Raw genomic sequence first — 20,000 nt, forward strand, 5'->3', positions numbered from 1 at the left:
CTGACGTTTATAACTACCAGCTTTCAGATAATTTTTTTATTGTTTTTCTCTTTTTTTCTTTTCTTTTTCTTTTTTTTTTTTTTTTTTTTGTAGAAATGAAATATAAATGAGAAAATTATATGTAAAACAAAAAAAAAGAATTAGCTCGAAGAATACATGCATTTCCTTCGCACGCGATCATTCTATCTCTATCTTTCTCTCTCTATCTTAAAATTCACCAAAACTATATTCTCGTAGAACAAACTCGCACTTGAATCAATCATCGTCGAAACGTTGACGAAGTACTCGAGCGTTCGCAACGTTATAACTCGTTTTATATACGGGCCTAGTTACATAAAGAAATATTCGAATAGGCGATCGTGATTGGAACGCTTATTCACTCGACGAACAAAAAATCACGCGAGAACCATTTTCCTTCAGGACTTTTTACGTTGAGCGCGAAATGGCTTAGGTTCTATTAGAAAAAAGAGAGAGAGAGAGAGAGAAAAACAAAAATAAATAAATAAATAACTAAAATAAAAAAGATGGAAAAAAATAAGAAAAAAGAAACACACACACACACACACACACACATATATATACGATAAGACTTTTAATACTAATCGACCGGAAAACAAGACTTACGATAAAGAATGTGTTTTTTTTTTCTACCTTTTTTTCCCCCTTTTTTTTGTTCCTTTTTTTCTCTTTTTCTAAAAGCGGCGAAGCGCGACGAGATCACGAGGATCGTTAGTTACGGTACACCGTTCCCTTTTCTTTAGATGACGAGATAGAATTAATGCAAACGAAGGGAGGACGCGCGCCTAAATGGTAAAACGTTAATCGACGAATCGCAATTTAAATACGGTCCGATCATTCTCTCTTTTCGGAGAAATTAAAGAGAGAGAGAGAGAGAGAGAGAGAGAGAGAGAGAGAGAGAGAGAGAGAGAGAGAGAGAGAGAGAGAGAGAGACAGAGACAGAGAGAAAGAGTATATCAACGAGTAAACTTAATCGATAAACTTTAACTTTAAACTTTCATAGTCGGATACTGAAAATCATCTGCAACACTATTCCCAAATGATTGATTTATTAAACGATCGTTGGATTGAAATTGCTAAACGTTATAATTACGAATTATATATCGATTTATTTCGATTATTCTTCGAAATTACACGATCTAAGCGTAAAACTAGAAATGATGTCAAAGTTGGCCTCGAAAAATCGCAAATTTCCTTTCTATCTACCTCTCTCTCTCTCTCTTTTTATTCGACGAACTTATGCGTCAATTAGACGAGGATGGTACGTTGCCGAGTGCATGTCTGATGAGACACCAATTCGAGCGTAACACCGAATTGCACTTTGCCTACCTATAAATCGTGAAAAGGGGTAGAAGAGAAAGGGAAAGAGAGAAACAGAGAGAGAGAGAGAGAGAGAGAGAGAGAGAGAGAGAGAGATAGATACATAGACAGATACACAGACAGACAGACAGACAGACAGAAAGAGAGAGAGAGAGAGAGAAACAGAGAGTGAGAGAGAGAGAAAGAGAGAAGGTTGGACAGCAATGCGTTTACGAATTAGCACGGTCAACGTATTTTCGAAAGTTCAGCCTCGATTTCTTTCTCGACGTAACGCAGCCTCGCGAGAGTCGAAAACCATCCGGATGTCTATTTCGTGCTGAAAACTGTACGCACTTTTTTCCTTTTTCCCCCTTTTGGCATGACCTTTTAGCAGGATAAAAAAAGCAAAGAAGAAAAAAGAGAGAGAGAGAGAGAGATGGAAGACGAAAAAAAAAAGATTCACTTTTCCAACCGATGCCAAAGGGAAATGTCGTTGGAGCATTCGCTCCCTTTTTTTTTCAAGCTTCCTTTTACTTCCGTTTCTCGTTCTCTCGTCTCCTCTTCTTTTTCATCCCTCCTCTGCATCCCTCTCTTCCACGGTCAACCGTCCTCCCTCTTTTCGATACGTCGAAATCGAATCAATTCCGTTTAAAACCCCAAACATGTTCTACGCGTATAACTCACACTGAGACCAGTTTATATATTAAAAACGATATTTCGATGATGATTATTCGTGTTCTTCGTAGAGAGTAAAGAGAGTATACGTGTGTGTCTGTGTATGTATGTATGTATGTGTGTTTGCGTGTATGAAACAAAATGAAATTTATATTTTAGTATCGTATATGTATACATCTACGTGCATACAATGCATTTATGTACTAAAAGTTGTTATATGGAAAATGGAAAGAGAGTGCTCGAGGAGAGTGAGAAAGAGAGACAGAGAGAGAGAGAGAGAGAGAGGAAGGAAAATCAGTTTAAATCACAGGAACGAGGTTCTACCGCCTATCGTGGCTAATCCTAAATCCGAAGGGAAGTTCACGACGGTGGTATAAACCCGAGAATGTTGCGGTTGAGCCACGCTCTCGCCTCAACCCCTCGAAAAGTCTCCCCACCCAAAGGAACACATCGCTACCGTGCCGGCATCGTTTCGTGTGTTACGTTCGAGAGGAGAAAGAACTAAAGAGAGAAAGAAAGAGAAAGAAAAAGAGAAAGACGAAAAAGAAAGAAAGAAAGAAAGAAAGAAAGAGATAGAAGAAGAAAGAAAAAGAAAAAGAAAGAAAGAGAGAGAGTCTAGACCGACTCATCCCGACGACACGCGTTCGATACCATAAAAGACTCGACGGTTGGTTGGATAGGGATGGTAGGAAAGGGAAAAGGGTGAGGATCTTGAAGTGATGCCGAAACGAGAGAAAAAGAAAGAAAAAAGAAAAAAAAAAGAGAGAGAGAGAGAGAGAGAGAAAAGAGGAAAAAGAGTAGAAGGCTCGTCCCTATCGCGAGGATCTCGCAAGGCTAAAGCTCCCATAAAACTGCTCCACTAACTTTTCTATTTTATCGTCGGACCGTCCTGCGAGCCACTTCGACGTGACTGCATACGTAAGGGTTGCCGCTATACGATTATCTTCGCGATCTTTCTTTCTCTCTTTCTCTTTCTCTCTCTCTCTCTCTCTCTCTCTCTCTTTCTCTGTCTCTCTCTTTTTTTTTCTTTTTTTTCCTCCTTTTTTTTTTTATTCTCACACGCACACGTACTTAAGTACGTCGATCCATACTAAGAGCACTATAATATTTTTCTGTACTCTTGTGTACTCCCTTCTATACTCTTTCATTTTTAAACGATTACACAAGTATACGAGATGTAAGGAGAAAATTTTAACTTAGAAATTTTTAGACGCGTTCGTTCTACGAATCTTTGATCCTTTTTCTTTTCTTTTCTTTTCTTTTCTTTCTTTCTTTCTTTCTTTCTTTCTTTCTTTTTTCTTTTTCTTTTCTTTCTTCTTCTTTTAATTAAATGTAATAGTATGATTTGTGCGCGCGTGTGTATATATTTTCTTTTTTTTTTTTTTTCTGTTGGACACGAACGAGTTCGATATTCGAAAAGTTAGGTAGGTATCTTGGTTGAAAATTTTTTATGGAGATTTCGACCATGCTACCTAGCAGAACGAGAGTTGCTTGCTATCTCGCGAAAACTCGCTCGTTCGATAGGATCGATCGTCGATAAAACAAAAAACAAAAAAAAAAAAAGGAAAAACAAACAAACGGGAAAAAAAACAGGAAAACAAACAAAAAGCAAAAAAGTTTGACGATGCCGAGCCACAGAGCACAGCGATCAGATTCGAAATGTCCGATGTAACGGGACGCGTCGAGCGTAAATTATCGCGTCTGATATGACGATATAAATAACGAGTGGTTCAAATTTTTGACAGGGGCTTCTCGTGCAAAGAACGTTGTTATTCGATGATCTCGATCGATTTCGCTCTATCATCCTAGTGTCTAGTTTTTGACGATTCGATTAGAAAGAAATACATTTCTTATTACGCTTGTCAAATATTCCAAACTCGTCTATATATTTAGACGTATTCGTTTAAAAAATTATCGAGATAATAGAGATTGACTGGATCGAAGTGGTAGAAAAACAAAAAAAAAAAAAAACAAAAAAAAACAAAAAAAAGGAAAGAAAAGAAAATTTCGTTTGATCGACAACAAGAAAATAATTCAAATAAAAATGTCGTAATAAAACCATAAATCTAAGATTATTAATTACGAAGTTCTCTCTCCCTTTTTTCTTTCTTCTCCATTTCGAGATAACGATCCAATTCGACTGTCGACTTTTCACGAGTCTTGATATTACGTCGTGAATACGAAAGACAGAGACAGAGACACAGAGAGACAGAGAAAGAGAGAAAGAGAGAAAGAGAAATAGAAAGAGATGGTAAGAGACGTCTATCTAGGTGCATTTCTACGAAAATAAAAAGAAGAAGAAAGAAGAAAGAAGAAAGAGGAAAGAAGAAAGAAGAAAGAAAAAGAGAGCCTCCGAGGAAATCTTCGCAGTCGACCTCAACTGCTTCGCTTCTCCTCGAGGCAGACAGGGCGGCGGACAGAACGGATCCGCATTAACTATGGATTCCATCCTCACACTCTTCTCGTTTTCTCTATCTCTCTATCTCTCTAACTATCTCTATCTTTCTCTCTTCTTTCTCCCTTCTTACCCTTTTTATCTTTTGCGGTCGCCTTTCCTCTCCGTCTTCTTCTATTCCTATTCGAACGGTAACATAAAGCTGCCACTTTCTATTCTGTCTCTTGGCTAGTGCCAATTTTCGATGAGACTACGCGCATCGATCCAACTAGGTGAACGCGTATGAATTAAAAAAGAAAGAGAGAGAGAGAGAGAGAGAGAGAGAGAGAGAGAGAAGGAAGAAATATAGATAGGAAAGAAAGAGAAAAAAAATGAAAGAGGAATGAATGAGGAGAATAAAAAAAAAAAGAAATATAGAAAGAGAAACGCATCGCAAACGCGGATTTCCCTCGCGTCCATGACATTTCCTCCCTCCCTCTCCCCTCCTCTCTCTCTCTCTCTCTCCTCTCTTCTCTCTCTCCTCTCTCTCTCTCTCTGAAATGAACAGAATTGTGAAAAGCGAAGCTATTGAATTCGAATAAGTAACTCCACCGGGAAAAATCATTCGTTCTACACCGATCGAATCTAACGTCCTTCGTTTCAGCCAATGGAGAGCCTCCGAAATGGCTCGTTTTCATCCTAGCAACCCCATTTTACAGTCCTACTGTAAACGGAAAGAGAGAAAGAGAAAGAGAGAAAGAGAGAGACAGAGAGAGAGAGAGAGAGAGAGAGAGAAAGAAGAAGATAAAAGATAATGTGCGATCCGTGTCAAAGGATTTTCATTCGCCTGGGAAGGTGGGGGGTGGGGTGGGAGGGGGAGGAGAGAAAAAAGGGGGCCACGAATTGATATAGAAATCTTTCATAAAAAGAGACTCCTCCTCTTCCTCCTTCTCTAGCGCGATGCTCGAAATTTTCCAAGCAGTTCCTTCTATCCACCACCGACACACGCCACTCTCCGCACCACCGCGCACCTATCTTTAGCTTTCGACGAAGGAAAGGCTCGAGAATAATTCCATTTGCCGGTTGAATCTTTTAAAGCGAAAATATCGATCTCGTTTTTCCTGCGTTTCGTTCTATCCATTTACACGGAGGCTTATTTGAAAGCTGAATGGAGTTCGACGTCTCGAAGTGCTTTCGACGAATTCTTCGTCTTTTATCGTCTACGAGAGAGAGAGAGAGAGAGAGAGAGAGAGAGAGAAAGAGAGAGAGAGAGAGAGAGAGAGAAGAAGAAGAAAGGAAGAATGAAAAAAAAGAAAAGTTAGAAAAAAATATGTAAATAAAAAAACAACAAACAAACAGACACGAGAGAGCAAAAGCGAAATTCTTTACTTTTTTTTTTTTTTTTTTCTTTATTCTTGCTGTTTCTTCTACTTCTTCTTCGTCTTCTTCTTCGTTTGGCATATTATTTTTAGTTACTAATCTCCTAGCCAGTCTCAGGAGAAACGTGAGGTTTCCCTAGACGACTGTTTTACTTTCGACAAGGGCTTCAAATTATATACCTGACTATACGTATGTATCGTAACCTGTATACGTTGCCTTCAAGTTGATTTCTTAAAGAGGAACGAATCGTTCGTTTCACTCCCTTTCCCTCTCTATTTCTCTTTCTCTCTTTCTTTATGTTGACTGCAAGCTTTAGATTTTTATTTCTTTTACAATATCGTTTCAATCGGATATACGATAAAGAGAGAGAAAGAGAGAGAGAGAGAGAGAGAGAGAGAGAGAGAGAGAGAGAGAGAGAGAGAGAGAGAGAGAGATTTATGAAAATACAAAATCCGTGTCAAATGCTTCGTCGAAATTAATACGTAGGAAATATATGTATCCTTTCAAATATTATTACTGCTAACTTTAATCATTTCTAATAATCTAATTAATCTCTCTTAAATATAATGAACGATAGTTCATTTCTCTTCTCAGATAATACATATACATACACACATATATATCCTTCTCCGATATATATTATATATATATATATATTTTATTGGAAGAAATAAATGAGATATACATATATATATATATATATATATATATATATCCTTCTCCGATAATATATATATATATATATATATATATATATATATCTTACTGGGAGAAATAAATTAGCCGATAAAATTAATCCATCCGAACGTATCAATTAGGCGTCCATTCGCCATGAAACAGAGATCTCTATAGGTTTGACGTAACTCTAAGACGAGATAGAGCCGAATGGATCAAACGATCCACCCCTGCGTCACTGTGATCGCCGAAGATCGGCTTTGCTCGTTTAATGTTCTCGCATGAGATCGTCGTTCGCGACGAGCAATCGAAATCCGGTTGGTGGGCTTTCCGACAATCGAATTAGGATTAGGAAGCGACGTAATTAATTGACCGAAATGCCGGGGGGTATGTATCATCGTCATTACGGACTGGGCGTAAAGCTCCGCTGGATTAGCCAACTGCCGCGACAGATTAGCGCTTAATGATCGCAAACCAAAACTGATTCGAAGTACCGAAACTCTCTCTCTCTCTCTCTCTCTCTTCCTCGATATTGCAAGACCTGAGAGAGAGATAGAGATAGAGATAGATAGAGGTTTTTCGTATTCTTTGATTCGATTAATTCATTCGTCGATTGATTTTTTTTTTACGAAAAAAAAAAAAAAAAAAAAAAGGAATCTTTTTATGTAGAAAAAGAAAACATATATATTCATTCATCATATATATATATATATATATATATATAAATCTATATATAAAATCTATAAAATATATTTAACATATATATATATATACGTAAGCATATAAAATAAGAATGGAATAAGGAGACCCAAGGCTAATTAGCGTGTTGCCTCGTTTCGTCGTTTGCGTCTTATCGTTGTACAGTCTCTTCCGTCCTTAAAAAGTCCATAAGCCTTCGCATTTCGTTGGCCTCCAATTGGACGAACAAAACACATCTCTCCCCGAGTACGAGTTTTCAAACAACAACGGTAACACAACATCTTCCTTCGAATATCTTCCTTTTATCCTCGTTTCACGAGGATTTGCTCCGTATAAACGGTTAACGGAGATCAGGATTCGTCGAACGGACAAACACGATTCGATTCTTTCGCGACTATCTCTCCATTCGATTTCTCTTCGAATGGATGGATGATACCGACCCGGGATGGCGTGTCGTCCGTGGTGCTTCGAAAAAAAGAAAAAAGAAAGAAAGAAAAAAAGCCGCGAAAATTCGAACAGTATTGTCGACGGCACGACGAACACCCTTCGTTCCCGATTGATTTACGAATTTGTCCTTCTTCCCCGTGTATCGACGGGAATCGAATTTTTGTCCTCTTTTGCTATTGTTTATCCCTTGTTTTTTTTTTTTTCGTTTTTTCTCGCTTTCTCACGCACGAAATATTCGATGGCGCGTTAGAAATCGAACGAGTAAAGAGAGGAAAAAAAAAAGTATTTAAAAAAAGAACACACATATATATATATATATATATGCGCGTATATAAACAAGGATATATACGAGGGTCGCGAAATTGAGTTTTACGACATCTTACGATTACTACTAACATGCAAAATACAATCGGAAAATAAGTAATTGTCTCGTTGGGTTCGACTCTTCTCGACGAAACACCATGGACGATTAACAACAACAAAGTTTCACGTAATGAGTCTCTTTTTCAGTTCGATGTCAGTTCGGATTATGATAAGACAGTCTTTATCATCGTTGAATCGTCCACAATTTACAGTTTATAGTTCATTGTCCATTTATTTGATATTTATATATCGTCGCGTGTCCGGAGAAGAGTCATTTATTTATTTTTTCTTTTTTTTTTTTTTTTTTTTAAACGCACTAATATTTTTCTCTGGTCGATTACTCACCACCATTCTGCGCGATAATCGGGTCGATTGCCACCAACAGAACGAGGAAGATAGGAGTCATATTGACCACCCTCTTTCTCGTCTTTCCTCGGTCACCCGTGATCACTGCACACTTAACAACACCGTCCCGGCGTGGCACCTATGAAAAAAAAACAAATCACCCTCGTCATATAACATACCACCTTTCACTTTGAGCCCTCTCTTGTCACAGAAGGGCCAACGAATCGACGAATGGTAAAGACGTTGCTGACGTGTATAGTAAATCGACGTATTTGACGATGAAAAAAAGAAAAAAAAAAAAAAAAAAAAATAGAGAAAAAAAGAAAGAAAGAAACAAGAAAAATAAAACGAACGTACGAAAAACTCTTTCACTGTGATCTCGAGACGTTCGAGATGTTACACGATATCGTAATACGATAACGATAACGAAAGAAATTTTATTCTCGAGCGGTATACGTATATCGATCCTTATTTTATCGTCCTCTTTCTGCTTGCTTGTAATATTGTCCGTGAGTATCGTTCGAAGTGGAAGAGGAAGACGAAGAAGAAGAAGAAGAAGAAGATGCAGAAGAAGGAGAAAGGAATACCAAAGTTATATATAAGTATGTATATACATATGTGTGTGTGTGTGTGTAATATATACGGAAGAGGGATGATGCTGCTCTTAAAACGCGAATTACTCGTAAAAAAAAAAAAAAAAAAAAAAAAAAGGATTAAGAATAATACTTGTGCTTTTGAATCAGCAAAGACTATAAACGATGCGATAGAAAAAAAGAGAAGAGAAAATCGGAGACGCGCGGCTATTCGAAACGTATCGTCGAGAGAAATATATATATATATATATACACATATATATAATGTAAATACGTCGGCTTTCAAAGGAAAACGCCTTCGTAACTCGACTATGTCGAAAGGAATGCCACGAATGTTGTTCCTTCGAGTTTCAAGACTCCCACTACGTCCCTACGTCCTCCGTTTTCGTTCTTGCCCTTCTCCCTTACTAACGTTAGAGAGATCGCGTTTTCCTTGATCGCGTTCTCCAACGGGGAACCGATAGCTCGATTTTTCCCGAATTTATTTACATCCTTTCTCCGCGCTCCACCTTCTACCCTTCTCCTCTCGTCTTCCCGCGTGTCCGTATGCACCGACGAATAAGACGATTCTTTGGGATATAACGTCGACAATCGATTTCAAAAGCTTTCGGGAAAACGCCGACTCGGTAACGACCGAAAGAGAGAAAACTCGATACGAATCCTCCTCTTCCTTCTTATTTCTCTTCTTATTCTTAAGAATCACCTCCTCGATACAGATCCTCTCTCACGGAGATACTGGCTGTTCTTCCGATTAGAAGCTTTCTCTTCTTTTCTTTCTCTTCTTTTCTTTCTTTTCTCTCTCTCTTCTTCTTCTTCCTCTCACTCACTCTCACTCTCACTCTCCTCGTCCTTTTATCCTATCGATGATTTCTTTTCGAGAAGCAAAAAGAAAATATATATATATAAAAAAAAAAAAAGGAAACCAAAAGAAAAGGAAACGGAAAAAGAATCGTAACCACCGATCGCCTACGTACTCTCCTAACTAACTAACTAACTAACTCTATCCTTTCTCTTTTCGCCGCACGAAAGAGAGAGAGAGAAAGAGAGAGAGAAAGATGACGACACAGAAAGACGTGGGAGGAACGGAAACGCTCTTATATCGTTTCCTCCTTCCGTTATTACGTTTTTAGCTTCCTCAGCAAAGCTTCCTCATCCTTGAGGGCGGCGACGCTTCTCGAAACGATTATCTCGACACTTTCTTTCTGTGATTCCACGACCATCCCATATTTTTTCGGGTTCTCTCTCCGTAACGCCGACTAACGGCAGAGAAGAATCCTTTTCCTCCTTAATCGAGGAAGGATTTTCAAGCAACGAACCGAGGGTTAGCTTCTTCTTCCTTCTCTTCTTCTTCTTCTTCCTCCTCCTCCTCCTCTTCTTCTGCCTCTTCCTCTTCTTCCTCTTCCTCCTCCTCCTCTTCCTCCTCCTCCTGCCACTTCTCCTCTTCTTCCTCTTCTTCTTCCTCCGTTCCTCGTTACCTCGGACCCGCCGAGCATCGGATTAGACCGCGAAATTTCTCAAATTCTCACTCGTGCGTTAAGAGACTAAATCGCGACGTTTATACGCCATGACTATCTTCCTCCCTGGCTTTATTACCATCCCTCCTCTTTACCTCCTAAACTTTTCATGTTTTTTCTTTCTTTCTTTCTTTCTTTCTTCCTTTCTTTCTTTCTTTTTTTATTCGTCTAATTTCTTTTCTCCTTTCTCTTTGTCTACATATCTATCTATCTATCTATCTAGCTATCTATCTATCTATCTATCTTTTGCTATCTTCTTTTTTCTCGCTGCTGTCTTTATTTTCTTTTCCTTTCTTTTTTTTTTAATTTTTCTTTTTCCCCCACTACCACCCTCCCACTTTTATCTTAACTTTTTCTTAACTCCACCACCAACGTCTTATACGGCATAACTTTAAGCCGCTTTAAGTCTTCCGATGAAATCTTTAAAAACTTCGTGTCTCTCTCTCTCTATCATTCTCTCTCTCTCCCTCTCTCTCTCTCTTTCTCCCTTTCTCTATACATTCATTTATCTGTCTGTCTGTCTGTCTTTCTTTCTTTCTTTCTTTCTTTCTAGCTATTTATCTGTCCCTTTATTTCTCTTCGTGTTTTCTTCCGCTTATTATTTTTAATTCCTTGGTAATTCTTGACTCGTGAAACTCGAAAATTCCATCAAGACCAGACAATTTCCGACGGACCTCTTTTTTCAAAGATACGTCGGCCGATTAGACGAGGACGCATCGAGGGATACTGAGTATATAGAAAATATGTACACCGTTCGACCGTCGAAACCTTCTCGTGCTTATTTTAATCCGATCGATTCGACAAAGAATAACGTGAAATATGTCTCTTGAATACGATTAAGATCGTTCGTACACTCGCGAAACGTCATAACGATTAACTCGGAAAACACAACTCACGACGTATTTTTTCTCGAATTTTCAAAAAAAAAAAAAGTCTCGTTTCTCAGCACAAAGAAGAAAATTTTCAATCGATTCTTCGTCGCTCGTTCTTTTTTTTTTTCTTCTTCTTCAATTTAATTCGTGTCCTTTATCTCTCTCTTCTCCCTCTCTCTCTCCCCCATTTGAAAACTATTAACGCACCAATACACCGATGATCCTTCGAAACCGCACCACCCTTCTTTCAATTTTCCTTCCTTCCTTTCTTCTTTCCTTCCTTCCTTCCTTCCTCCGACACCCGACGCGCCCGACGTCCTATTTTTTATTTCATTTTATACTCTTCTCTCACATGTCACCGTTGTCGCACGACGAAACACGATGGGAACGAATTTAATCCTATTCCTACGACCGTCTAATACGACGTCGTCCACGAGCTCTCTCATTTTTCCGACAGCTGGTATTACGATTATTAATATTAAATATTTAACACCAATGCACCACAGAAGTTCAACGAATTCATCGGGTATATAACGACCCGATCGACCTCTTCGAATCTTTTTTCCAACGATTCTTTCTTCTCTCTTCTCCTGCCTTCGTTAATTGACGATTATTGGACGATTCTGTTAGCTAGGATCATGTCGAAACTTCTTTCCTCTTCGATCGTTCCATCGAACGACGATATCTTTTGTATAAAAAAAAAAGAAAGGTATAGAAAAGGAGTAAAAGAGACAGAAAGAGATAAAGAGAGAGAGAGAGAGAGAGAGAGGGAGAAAGAGAGGAAAAGAAAGAAAGACAGAGAGAGAGAGAGAGAGAGAGAAAGAGAAAGAGAGAGAGAGAAAAAGGGACGACGATGAAAAGAAACAGGAAAAGAGACAGAGAGAAATAGAGAGAGAGAGAGAGAGAGAGAGAGAGAGAGACAAGGGGAAAAGGGAGAGAGAGAAAAAGAGAAAGAAAATATTCCCAACGATATACAACGCGTAAGCACGAATTAAAAAATTCCCGGCGAGTATGTTAAGACCGCGTTGAGGGTAGTTTTCTGAACGCGCGCTGCGGCCTGACTGACTCACCCCCATACCCCCCGACAGCACCCCCTCCGCTCTTACCGGAAGGCTCACGCGCAAGCGCACGACCCCAACGACTTCGCGATCATCCCCTCACGTACGAATTCGCGCCAGGCGAGATTTCATAGCCGATCGAAAGACTTTTCGCCGTTTCTTCTCTCTCTCTCTCGCTCTCTCTCGCTCTCTCTTTCTTTGATTCTTTTTTCTTTTATCTTCTCTCTCTCTCTTTCTCTCATTTTCTCTCGACGAGCCATCTCTCTCTTCATCCTCATTCCTTCTAACTCACTTCTCTTCACGTACCGTAATTTTCATCTCGTTTTCAGTCTTTTGTCTCGTTTTCATCGAATAGCTCCGCGAGGGTCTCGAATTTTGAACGTGCCGACAGGGAACGTGACTCGGTTTTCGTGAGTTTCATCCTTGAGTAAGAGGATTTTCGAGGGATGACTTTCGAGAAAGAAGAGAGACAGAATGATAGAGAAAGAGAGAGAGAGAGAGAGAGAGAGAGACAGAGACAGAGAAAGATAGAAGAAGAAAGTGATAGCACAAGGAGAAATAGACGGTGAGAAGGAGGAAATGGGGTGGCCAAGAGATGCTAGTAGGTACGACGGCTTCAGCCAGCCGGGTGAAGGTAAGGGAGGTAAAGAGTAGCGGGTAGAAGGTAGGAGAGATAGTGGGAGGTAGTGGGAGGTAGTGGGAGATAGGAGGAGGTAGGAGGAGGTAGGAGGACTAGGAAGAAAAGGTACAAGTAAAACGTTCCGAACGGGATAGCCGCTGCATCTGGTAGGGGTCGTTTCAGGCACGCTTTCAAAGCGACGCATGCGTCCAGCAAGTAAGGGGGATGTCCGGGGTGAGCCGTCGTATTCTGCCAACCCGACGTATCGCAGTTTCTACCTTGATGTTTGTCCGCGTGGTACTACTCCCAGGGACGGCCGCGATGCATCCCCATGGTCCACGAAGCCGGCCACGAGGATGTTTAATAGATCACGAAAAGTAACGATAATTGATAACGGGTCGTCAAATTCCGCGAAATAAATTTGATAGAGAAAGAGACGCGAAGAGTGGAAGCAGGATTCAAGGAACTAATAGAGAGAGAAAGAGAGAGAGAGAGAGGGAGGGAGGAAATGCTTCTTGCCCTTCGAGCTTTTTCTCAGCTTTCGTTGTTCTCGATGTGCGAATCAGGAAAAAAAATTTATGAAAAAGAAAAGAAAGGAAAAAAGCTTGGACCGTTCGTCGTCGAACCGCGAAACTCAGAGGGCACCTGGGAGTACGTTAGACGTCTGCGTAGAAACGAGATGGAGAGAGAAAGAGAGAGAGAGAGAGAGATAAAGAGGGAGGGAAGGGAAAGGGAGACAGAGAGACAGAGAGAGAGAGAGAGAGAGAGAGCGGGAAAAAAATAAAAGATAGAAAGAGAACGAATTCGAAAAAAGAAAAAAGAGAGAAAGAGAGACAGACATACACGTACTGGTTGGGGACCATTTTTCTGAGAGGTAAGTGTACGGGTATACTTTTGTTTTGCAAGTGTGCAAGTGTGTCTATCCATGACCGTCCTGTATCTTCCTTGGCATGCGACGTAAACGATATAGAGTTTGCTCCACCCCGCGCCGCGCTCGCAAACTCTTCGATGGACGTGATAGGAACGGCCGGGATCGTGTCTTTACCACCACCACCCTCTTCTACTCAATCCCATGCCATCCCACCCCATCCTTATCCCTATCCCTACTCTCTCACCTCATCCCACCACCAAACCTTATCCGTATCTCCGGTCAAATACTTCTTTTTTTTCCGCGAGAAGCAGTGATACGCTACGAGGATTTCTATTTCGAATCCAAAAGTCGATCTTCACGCGACGGTATTTCTTCTAAGAGATCGATCGATCGATTTACATTATTAATAAAACAGAGAAATATTCGCGAAAGAATCACACGTGGCATCGACACGTCCTATCGACGTTCCGATATATCTCCAGATTTTTTAATTAATACGATTTGGTTTACGCTGACATTTGAGAGGAATATGTTTGCACGTTTAAATGATAAAATATATTTATCGTCAATATTAATAAGATATTATTAAGATGGAATTCTCGTAAATAGATCGATCGATCAACGAACTTTTTTTTTTCGAACAAAATTTGTCGCAGTTATTATTACTGACGTAAAGTCCTACAACGGTGCTTAATTCGATACTTGGGTATTAGTCCAAGAGAGAAAAAAAAAAAAAAAGAGAGAGAGAGAGAGAAGAAAAGATTAAAAAAAGAACAAGAACAGCACAAAGATAAAGAAAAACGGAAGTCGTTTTGATTACGAAACCGTTTCTGTATAATGCAGCGAAAAACGACGAGTTTTACGAGTTATATCGAGTGAAAGGCAAGAGACATCAATTCATTATTCAGTATGGCCGATTAATATTTACGATAGCATCGGGAGTAATCTACTTTGTTTGTGGCATTGTGCCTCGCGCCAGAGCTCTTTCCGCCTCTCTTCGTTATCGCCACTCGCACTCTCGATCATTAAACCACTCTAACTCATTTCCGGAGTATCAGTTCCGCGTTTTGGCTCGAACAACCACTACGACCATATATACACACATATACACATATATGTATATGTATATACACGTAGAACTATGATATAATATATATATATATATATATATATATATATATATATATATATAAAATATATCGTTCTTTTGGTTTATCAAAGCTGATCGTCAGTCCTTCGTACGGCGATTCGAAGAAGAAATTATTTAATTTCCACAATTTCATAGTGATTCAGGCAGACGTGATCGATAATTATTCTTCTCCCAAGTAACTCTACACGTTTTCGTAATACTACCTTCTCGGAAGGACTTTAATATTCTAGAAAATGCATCGGAGTGAAGTACGATATGACGATAAGATAAACAAGTATGCCGAAGTAAAACATTACCGCATGCAAGATGACGAATCATAATTAAGTTAACGAAACCCCACTCGGAGAATGTAAAAAGGGTTGGTCGGGTCGATTTCCCTTACTAATATATATTATATATCTTTAACGATACCAATAAAATCACAATAGAATTGTTTACTATCATAATTCTAGGAGAAACGATTAAATTACAATAAAGAAAAAATAATTCGCGTTTAATTCGATGGTACGAATCACATAAACCCCATCGCTTCTATTATATTTTATCGTAATCGTTGTCAAAACATTTCCGATTCGTTTCTTTCCAACAAAAGAGAAAAAAAAAAAAAAAAAAAAAAAGGAAAAAGAAGCGCTCAAGTTCGTGCTCTATCGATTCGGTCTCGCTTCTTGAAATATAAATCGATATCACAATATTTATCGGATAAATATTTGCACGGTTTGAAGTCGCGTACGTTTTCTTTCGTTTCCATTTTCATCGTTATCATCATCACCGTCATCATCATCATCATCATCATCATCATCATCATCATCATCATCATCATCATCATCATCATCATCATCATCATCATCATCATCATCGGCACACATCCATAACTCCTTCCACTGGTTTACCAGTAGACTCCTCCCATCATCGCCACCAACTCTCGGCATCTTTTTTACAACCATTGTCGCGGCTCGATCTAATACGACTCGGCGGGACTTACCTACTTATCGTCGCACTTGCGTTTCGTTTCCGGCACTTTGTCACTACGACTCTGACTCCCCGTTCCGTATCCGTTTCGCTTATCCGCTTTTCAACGTCGTCGTCGTCGTCGTCGTGGTCGTCGTCGACGACGACGTCGTCGTTGTCGACGATTTAAAATTCTATCGCATTTTTATTCGACGGATTGAGGTTCTAGCTTGTTCCGCCAATTAAGAATGGAAATGGTATATAATGAAATGCTCACCTCCATCCATTCTTCTACCCAAAAAAAAAGAGAAAGAAAGAAAGAAAAGAAAAAAAAAGATAAAACAGAGAGAGAGAGAGAGAGAAAGAGAACAATTTCCGTACGAACGATTTTAAAAAACAATTTTTGTTCTATATCCTGGTCAGCGTTGGAACACTCTTCTTCTTTTACAAAGATATAAATCCTTTAGCTAGCTCGTGCCATCTCTTTTCCTCTCACCGAGCACAACCCTTTCCCTTCCTAACTCCCTCCCTTCCTACCCTCTTCTCCCGTCACCCTATACAAGCCGCGAGCCAGTTCACATTCTTTTCTCTTATTCCGAGTTTCCTCTGCTCGTACCCCTTTCTCTTTCTCTTACTCTTTCGAGATATATATGTATATATATATATATATATATATATATATATATATATATATAAAAAGAGAGAGAGAGAGCCACAGTTTTCCATTCGCGGTCCTCGGCTACTCCTACTCTTTTCTTTCATGCGAACAAAAGATAACAACCAGCGTAAGAATAACCGGGAAGCAAGGAGGTCTCGAGTACATTGGAACTCTTAAATTAAGGTTAGAAGACGCGGATGGAAAGGCGAGGAAAATGAGGGGAAGGAAAAAAAGCATGGGTACGAGAAATGAAAAGAAATGAAAGAAAGAAAGAAAGAAAGAAATAGTAAGTGGAACAAACTAACTAGTCTATAATCTAAAATTGAAACTACCACTGTCGTCCAGCTATCCCTCGTTTATATTATATTCGATATTTGTACACTCGTATCATACGTCTGTTCAAATCGTAAAATGATTAAATATAAAGAATGCAAAAATATATATATATATATATATGAACCAAAAATTAAAAGAAAAAGAATCGAGTAACTTTTCTCTATTAGCACGTTCGTAAAAAGGAAGAAAAGAAAAAGAGAAAGAAAGATAAAAGAGAAGAATGAAGAAATAGGAAAAAGAAATACAAAAAAAGAAAAAAAAAACAAAGTAAGAAAGAAAGAAAGAAATGGATGGGAGAAGGATAGATAGACAAAGGGGTGAAAGATGCAAGGGGTTACGACAATCGTACGACGCGTACATTCGAGCGACTTATGAATAAACATTTACCGGGACCACCAGGCGGAAAATTACCGGCGGAACCACCGCGACCCTTAACTCCTCCTTATTCTTCATCATCCTTCTCACTTTTCCTAACCCCTTGACAACCCTTACCAAGCTTCTGCTTATGTTCGCGTACCTACGCGTTGCCTCTCTCGCGTGCGACTAATCGTTGAATTTCTCTCTCTCTCTCTCTCTCTCTCTCTCTCTCTCTCTCTCTTTGTCTCTTTTTTTCTCTTCATGAAAATGTAAAATTCTGCGTTCTTTGATGCGAACGAGAATTTAAAATTATCACCACGCACACGTGCACGCACATACACACACACACACACACACACACAAAACGTTTCCTTTGCACACAATTTTTTTCTTTTCTTTTTCCTCTTCATTTTCTTCTTCGTTTTTTTCCTTTCTCTTCTTCTTATCTCCCCCCCCCCCCTTCTCTCTAACCAGTTTGATTAGATCTTGCACGATAATCTTATCTTCTTTTTCGATCGACAATAATATTTCTAAACAAATACCTTCAACCAAAAAAATCCATTCCTCTTTACGTATCGTAAAAACGTTCCCTCCCAGTTCGTACAACGAAATACGTCAATTCGTAAGCTCGATTAATCTCTATGTAACAATTGGTACGAACAATATTGTACTTTGGAATGTAACGAGTAACGTTTGAATAATGTTTTCACCTACGAAACGCATCGGGATTTTCGATTGGACGTTTTATCTGCTCTTTTCCCAAAGGTTGAAGAGCGGTACGGCGAAGTAGATAATTAGTTGTTCGTCGTTCGAATATACCGTCCATAGGATAGATAGATAGAGAGAAAGAGAGAGAAAGAGAGACAACGACAGTGAAAGAGAAAGAGAGAGAGAGAGAGAGAGAGAGAAGAAGAGGGGAGGAAAGAGTTATATTGTGTTTCACAGTTTCCAAAGTAAATTTGACTCGCGTGGAACCGATACGGCGGTGGTAGAGGCACCGACGGCGACGCGTCGATCTACTTAATGAACTTTCGAACGATTCAAGAGAGGGGTTGGCTCGTTGCGATAATGGTAATTCTCGAATGTCATTGAACGCGAGTCACCGTTCGTTCCACGTCTATATAAGCGGAGACCACGAGATTAATGGGATATCGATGACAGAGCAAAGTATTTCTTTATCTCTCTCTCTCTCTCTCTCTCTTTCTCTCTAGTGACATCGTTTAAAAATAAAATCAAAAACAAACCGCAAAAACAAAGAGATACGTATTAAAAGGAAAAAGAATAAGAAAAAAAAAACGAGATTAGAAAAAGGAAAAAAGAATTTTCCTTTCGCGGATCGACTTTTCTTTTTCGTTGGCCACGAAAATGGCGGTGAAAATTTTCATCGCGTACGAAAATGATTTAGGTAACCGGTTTCCGTCGTTACCGTTTAAGTTCCCATTTTATCGGCCACGAAGCCGCGAGAAATCATTACGAAAGTGGCAGGAATTTGAGTCCCTTTCGGGCGAGAGCTCGGCTTTTCCACCTTTCGACCTATTCCTCAACCCTCACACCGTCCTAGCCACTCCTGTGCGACTCCACGTTTCGAGTCCTTTAATGGTCTTGATCACGAACCTGACTGAAAAGCGAGACTCGAACGGGCAGAGAACGAGAAAATGGCACTTTATTTCCTATGAGAAACGATCGAAACGGGCGGCCACTGCAAGAACAAGGATTGGTCTTACGTATGTATGTATGTATGTGTATATATATGTGGAGTATGTATGTGTGTGTGTGTGTGTGTATATATATATATATATATGTATGTATTTCGTAATTTTTTTTATTTTCTATAATAAAAATGTAGGAGATCGTATAAACGGGTAACAATAGAAAATAAAAGGATTTTTACGATAAAACGCTGGGAACAATAATTTCATCCGTCTAAGAGATTTAGGACCGAATAGGAGGGATTTCTATTTCCTCTAAACGAGACAACGATATCGAATTCATCTTAGAACGTAAACTAATAGTTAGGATTGATAAGGGTAAGGGAATTTTTCGCAGGGTCCGTCTTTAACGAGATTTCGGAAGAGTGCTCTCGAACGTCCTCCATCGTCGGTAGAATCAAAGAAAAGTTGATTTCGCGAAGTGCACGAGAGATAGATAGACAGAAAGAGAGAGAAAGAAAGAGAGAGAGAGAGAGAGAGAGAGAGAGAGAGAGAGAGAGAGAGAGAGAGAGAGAGAGAGATGATACCCTGGAACGAGTTAAAGAGAGAAAGAGATAGAGAAAGATGGTAGTAAAGGGTAAGGACGAAACGGAAGGAAGATTCGTTCCCAGGAAAGCTTCTTTTCGCGGATAGTACTTAGAAGCTTCACAGGATAAGAAGGGGAACGGGGTGGATATCTTTCCTCTCGTTCTCAAAGGCGAATCTCGAAGAAAATTTTCGCGGAAAGGAAAAATCTGTAACTCGACGGGAGTGGTGCAAGGAATCCAATTGTCAGTGGCAAAGGGACCGCAGAGGAGCGACGCGTCGAGAGGAGATTTCAGGGATGATGGAAGGGTGGCCAGGAGTAGAAAGAAGAAGAAGAAGAAGAAGAAGAGGACGAAAAGAAGGAGGAAGAGGAGAAGGGAGGAAGGCCTTGCAGGCTGAAAGTCTGAAAAGCGTCGCTCTGAATGCTTACGTACCAACTACTGACGGATTCGACTGGCTATCTCTCTCTCTCTCTCTGACTTTCTTTCTTTCTTTCTTTCTTTCTTTCTTTCTTT

At 39.5% G+C, this 20,000-nt stretch overlaps 1 protein-coding gene across 19 annotated transcripts in view; it reads right to left on the reverse strand.

Moving 5' to 3' along the window:
- The window catches only part of LOC122632993 (tyrosine-protein phosphatase Lar), a 484,453-nt gene that overhangs the window by 265,699 nt on the left and 198,754 nt on the right, over positions 1–20,000 (reverse strand). For 15 of the 19 annotated variants that reach the window (XM_043820362.1, XM_043820363.1, XM_043820367.1 and 12 more), the window contains one exon: positions 8,276–8,414. In XM_043820362.1, the coding sequence (XP_043676297.1) occupies positions 8,276–8,336 (61 nt within the window). In that variant the 5' untranslated portion in view covers positions 8,337–8,414. The other 4 variants (XM_043820366.1, XM_043820375.1, XM_043820365.1 and 1 more) reach the window with 3 other exon arrangements.

Source organism: Vespula pensylvanica, chromosome 11 (assembly GCF_014466175.1).
Source record: "Vespula pensylvanica isolate Volc-1 chromosome 11, ASM1446617v1, whole genome shotgun sequence".
NCBI lineage: Eukaryota > Metazoa > Arthropoda > Insecta > Hymenoptera > Vespidae > Vespula > Vespula pensylvanica.